A 6000-nucleotide genomic window follows, 5' to 3' on the forward strand; every position below is an offset into this window, starting at 1 on the left:
GGCATTCATTTACTGCACCCCATCCTGAGAGTGGATCTCTCAGTAGCTGCTGGGGGCAGCCCAAACAATTAAACAAATAAAATGAAAATGAAACAACATCCTTACACTATCTACTTAGTAAGTCAGCACAATATTAAAAATCATGGATGTCATCGCAAACCAACAAGCTTATATCTAACTAATGGATCTCTAAAATTGTTTTTATATTAATTCTCTTATTTTCATTTCAGTCTCTTATATTTTAATGTGGACACAATCAAATAAGCATCATGATCCATTGAGCAGTCTAGGAATTAGAACTCTTGGATTTTTTATTCAGTTGTGCACTGACTGAAGTGTGGGAGATATTGAGTAGGTCACTTGATTCCACTATATCTCAATTTCCCCATCTGGGAAAGAGGAATGATGAGGCTTACCTATACTTATAAAGCACTTTGAGATCAATGGATGATGGGTGCTATATACCATAAGGATATTTTCTATCAATCCATCATAATTATTAATAAATTAACTGCTACTCCTTAGGAATATTACAAATATATTTTAAATTAAATATATTTTAATACTTGATGCAGAATGCATTGCAATTGAAAGCTTATCTAACTTTATTTCAACCATCCAGTTGGTCCAATAAAAAGGTATCAGCCTAAAAAAATCATTGCCCCCCCCCTTTAATAAAGGAGGTCAATATTGTCAGTCCCCTTTGCCAAAAGGGAAAAGTGAAGCACAAAGAGGTGATGTGTTTTGTCAAAGATCTACCAATATGGCAGTGAAAACAGATCCCAGGTTTCCTAAGCCCCAGTCCAGTACTGTATCCACTATTCCACACATCACCCCTATAAGCATCAATTCATGATGAATTTATATGAACATACTGCTATTTGAGTTGACCACTGTGTGTGTTATTAATGCACACATATATAACTTTTTCCAGTTTTTAGATGGCACTTTAAAAATGTATTTGACATCACTGTTAAACTTCTTGTGTTCTGGTGAAATATATACTTTTACATACCCCAATAATGTGGTTTCAATTGGAAAGGCAGTCATTTCTTGGATTCTAAGTGCTTGAGTTTTGTAGGCCATGTGACAGATAAATAGTCAGTCATCATTTTGCAACCTTAACTCTTTTTTACATGAAGGGGTTTGGTTTCTTCTTAAGTATACACCTGGGTAGGGAGGTGGGGGGCTTTTTATGCAAGTAAATGAAGGCAGAATTTAAAATATTTTAAATAAATAGAATGAACAAGTTTGCTATTAAGACCTTGATGTGGGAAAGCACATAAACACACATTTAACTTTTAAATGCACATATTTTGGTTTTGCAACACAAAAGAGAATGTTTTACCATAGGTGGTGGAAGGGGTGTGTGCTAACTGGGCTCAGCCCCCACAAAGGCAGGGTAGCAGGTAGGGCTGTAGGGCAGCCCAGCCACAGGCTACTGCAGCAGGGTGGGGAGGGATGGGCACACTGAGATACCCTATGCACTTGCAGCCAGGATCGCAGCTGGCCCAGCTGCAGGCAGGTAAGTTTTTTTCAATCTTTGTGACTGCCTGGGCTTGGGGCGGAGGGGGGCAGATTGAGACCCCCACAGTGCAGGAGAGAGTGGGGTAGGGATAGGACAAATTATTTGCCCCTGCCCCACTCCCTCTTGCACTGTGGAGATTGTCCCATGATCCAGCCTGGCTGGGGCCCCATTCATGGTGAACAGGGCCCTGGTTGAGCTGGGTCATGGGACAATTGGAGCCCAGTGACTCATCCAAAGCCAGCGTGGTGCTGTAGAGCCAAAGGGGAGGGGGCACATGGCCCCCCCAATCTTGGCATGGGGCAAGGGCGGCTCACAGCTGCAAGGTGGGCTCAGCCTCTGCTCCCTGCCTGTGCATCTCTCTGCCACCGCTGCTTTGAAAACGGCACGGCGTGGCACCACGCCATGTCCCTCACAGCCCGGCCCAGCATGACTTTCCCTCACCCTCCCCCCCCCCCCCCCCCCAATTTTTTTTCTCCCTCTGCCTATGCATTTCACCCTAACTATACTTTTCTGTGAAAGGCCCTTTTTCATCAAAAAATAATAGTGAGACAAAATATCAACCAGCTCCACTTAATTCCAAACATGTATGAACAGAGAAAGAAGCACTTTCCTTCCCTCTTGAGCTACAAACAAGATCAAAATAAGAGAAAAATGCTGAAAACAAAATGTAACATGAGTCCCCAACAAAACTTTCAAAGAAACAGAGTAGAATAAAAGCAGACGGGCTTATGTGGGAAAGAGAAACATAAGGAGGAAATGCCAAAAAAAAATGGATAATGAGTTACCTACCGGTGATTGTGTCGGTGATAGTTGTATTCTTCCCCCATCCTACAGCCAATCACCAGAATTGTCTCTTCCTGCCAGGAAGCAAGGAGGCAAAAAAGGCTGTCATTTAATGAAAATATAGTATCCAGCCATTTACTTTACCTGCCTCTTCCATGAGAACTACCCAAAAATTCAGGGAAGAAACTTGTTCTCCACAGTCCACACTACTCAGGTGGGCTAAGTGGTGGAAGATCTTGCACTTTCCCTAAAGATTCAAATACTGATCATTGCCAAAGGCAGAGTTTGGTCAGCTCAAATGCAGCAAATGTTATGATCCTAGGCTCCAGAGATACAACGGAAGGTTAAATTGGAAAAGGGGGAAGAGGATGTCTACGACAAGCCCAATGCACAGTAAATTATTCTTTCTTTGTCATACATCTTTACACTTCCCCTTCCTCCCCATCCTACAACCAAGCAGCACTGAGAGCAGCATTGGCCAGTGGGACAGGAACCAGATAAGGTCTGCTTTCAGTGCCAGCCTGAAGAACTCTGCATTATCTATATGCAGCTAAAGATAGTGGCAGCCAGCAGACACTGTGACACGAGGGTGAGACATTATGCAATTGGCTTTAGTTAGGATTATTTTGCCAATGTAAAGGCCTCTAGCAGAATGCTCCTTTACATGAACTTGAAGGCTGACTTCAGGCTCTTTCCTATCCAAATATGATGGTGTGTCTACCAGACAGAATAATCTTTGTGCCACATTAGGTCCCTGAATGCAAACAAGCAAAGCCATCTAGCCTACTAGACCTTTCCATACCAACCTCAGTGCAACATCTATGCTCTGTGGATATCCAAGGTATCCAAGATATCCAAGGCCTTTTCCTCAAAAATAACTTAGAGTCAAGATAAAACTCATGGGACAGACTCTTTCCACATAAAACTGATCTGGTATTTTGAAGAGAGAGGTCATGAAAACTCCTGTAAGACACTCAGAGAAAATGCTTTTAGTCTTCTGTGTTTGTCGCTCCCTACCCACCCTCTCACTACCACTTGCAGAGGCAATGGCAACTGAAAAGACCATCAAGTCAGAAATGAGTGGTAAATAAAAATCTCCTAATGGTTCCATCAACAATAGAATAACCAAGTATAGGTTTCACTGAAGGCTCAGATCCTTTTATGCTGTCCCCATCATCTGAGCATTGCTGTGTGCTCCAAAACACCCATTGCTCTGCACTGTTGCTGGCTGAGAATGCCAAAACTTGAACTTTACAGTTTTAATTCAGAATCCTTTCTGAACCAAAGTCAAGTGGTGGAGACATCTAGCTTAGATCTCATCTCTGTCTCAAGAAGTTTGACAGGACATTTAGACTTAAAAAAAAATCCTCAAGGGCTCTCTTCTTAGTACCAGTCACAGAATACTTCTTGCTTCTAGACACTTCTTGCAACATACTATTCCCGTGGGAAATCCTGCCTTAAACTGACTTTCTGCTACAGAATAAGAGATTTAGCCTTCTTGATTTAGCATGCGCAGCCTGACTTCCCAGGCCCAAAACTGAGCAAGCATGAAACAGAACAGATAAAAATTTGTTCCGCATATCTGAAGAATCAAATGTTCTAGCATTCTGTTTAATGGAGTACTATTCCCATTCTCTTACAAGAGGGTCAAAGAGCTGCTGCTAAACTGTCCAACTCAGGACAAAGAGGCACTCAGCATAGGCTGTCATCTCTAATGATGCTAGTTCCTAGTGTTCAGAACCCAGAGTTGGAAATCTTTCCCCAAAGGAAAATGCACAGGAACTAATGTCAAGTCCTTATGACAAAGGAGGCAATAATGAAAGAGGTCTCTAGCATCTCCAGCCTGGAGAGGGTTGCTTTGTTCATCTGCAGATCTCAATGCATTTTGTGAAGGAGGCAGCCATCATTATCCCTTTTTATTACCACAGACAGTCACTGAGACCCACATAAGTGAAGTGACTTACTCTAAGGTACACAGGGAGCATCTACATGAGACAACACAAGAGCAGTAGACTAATTCTAGTGGGCAAAACCTGTGATTAATGTGCAGGAGAATTAGTCTACTGTACAGCAGTATCATCTAAGACGCGTGTGCTGGCGTTACTGTGTAGTAGTGCTGGTTACTGTGCATTTAGTTAGTACCTCTTAGTACAGGTACTAAACTAAATGCATAGTAACCACTGCACCTTAATGCATGTGTAGACATGTCCACAGAAGACTAAAAGTGCCCTCCCCCTCTGCTTTTACATAAGAGACAAGAATGACATTTTTAATTGGAACCTGCATCTTCTACTCCTGCCTCCTCCGTGAGATTCTTGGCCGCTTCCAGGAACAGGGGGTTGACTCAGTGACCCCTCTTTGGATCTGTACCAGAGTAGATAGAGCACCAAAGAAAGGAGGTTGGAGGAAAGCTGTCATGTCCCTAAAGGAAACTTCTGTACGCATCACATTCCTTAGGTTGTGGTAGATAAGACTCTTCTAAATTTCTTCCATCATTACTATTCATCTTCCCTCTTCTTTCCTTTTCTATTCTCAAGAATGAGCCACAGAAGGGAGTGTTGTCTTTGGCCTAGTTCCTGAAGCTCAAGAAAGCAAACAAGGCTGTTGGAAAGGAGGAAGTGCTTGGTTGTGCCTACATACCTTGGGTGGGAATGAGTTTGCCTCCTTACATCCTTCAGGTGGACACATACAGCTCTCAGTGCTGACTACTTGTAAGATGGGGAGCCCAAGACATATGACAAAGAGATACAGAAACAAAAAGAATGGAAACCCCAATGCACAAAAGGCAGGAGGTGGACATAGATACAGGAAAGAAACAAAAGAAGCTAGGGAGACAGATGTACCCCTGGCAATGGCAGGATAGTGATGACAGACACAGGTGAAAAAAAGTAGCGATACAGAGAAATAAACAAGGAAGAAACCCTGTCAGTAACCCTCAGAAGGCCTCAGCTGATCAGTGGTAAGACATGAATCACTCTCAAAAGCAGTCGTTTTGGCTGACGACTCAGGGCTGACTGCCTTCCATCAAGGAGGTCTTGCTTTAAGCAAGGGGTTGGACTAGATGACCTCCTGAGGTCCCTTCAAACCCTAATTTTCTATGATTCTAAGGAGGTGATTTAGAACAAGCCGTCTTGCTTCCTCACTCACTGGAGGACCCCGCTAGCTCTGTGGTACGTGCCCAGTTCACTGCCAGCCCTGCCATATCCCTCCTCTCATCCTTCATGTCTTCCACTGTTCTAACGTTACTCTGAAAAATACTTTAGCAATATGTGCTGTGGCATTTCACACCCCAGAGGACCAAAGCTTTGCCCCATGTTATCAAAGCATGTAGACTCTTTTCCCAATATAGAAAAAGGTGGTTGTGGTCCACCTGCTAGCATGGGTTTACCCCAAACCTGAGCAGTTCATTACCCCACAGGCCAGTAACTGGAATCATCCTCTCTCCATTTCAACAATATTTGTAGGGAATCATTTCCACTAACACAGTTTTCCCCATTGTCCTTAACCTTATAGAGCTGCACAAGCTTTGGCAGCGAGTGTGTGAGCTCTCAGGAAGGACTGGGTGAACAAGTCTGGTAGCAGTAGGGTGACAAAGTGGACATGGAATAGACCAATAGACCATTATCACCATCGGGAACCTGCTTCCCTTAAAACTCAGTAGCACAGCTCCCTTTGGGCTTTTGTGTCAG

The 6000-nt window shown here is 43.3% G+C and overlaps 1 protein-coding gene across 1 annotated transcript in view; it reads right to left on the minus strand.

Annotated features, from left to right (window-relative positions):
- LOC112550233 (syntaxin-binding protein 4-like) overlaps positions 1–6000 on the minus strand; it is a gene marked incomplete at its 3' end in the record, with an annotated part of 93979 nt that overhangs the window by 72079 nt on the left and 15900 nt on the right. Inside the window, exon 2 of the mRNA XM_025203591.1 lies at positions 2318–2385. Within this exon, the coding sequence (XP_025059376.1) occupies positions 2318–2385 (68 nt within the window). The remainder of the gene's footprint in view (positions 1–2317; positions 2386–6000) is intronic.

Source organism: Alligator sinensis, unplaced genomic scaffold (genome assembly GCF_000455745.1).
Source record: "Alligator sinensis unplaced genomic scaffold, ASM45574v1 scaffold404_1, whole genome shotgun sequence".
Lineage (NCBI taxonomy): Eukaryota > Metazoa > Chordata > Crocodylia > Alligatoridae > Alligator > Alligator sinensis.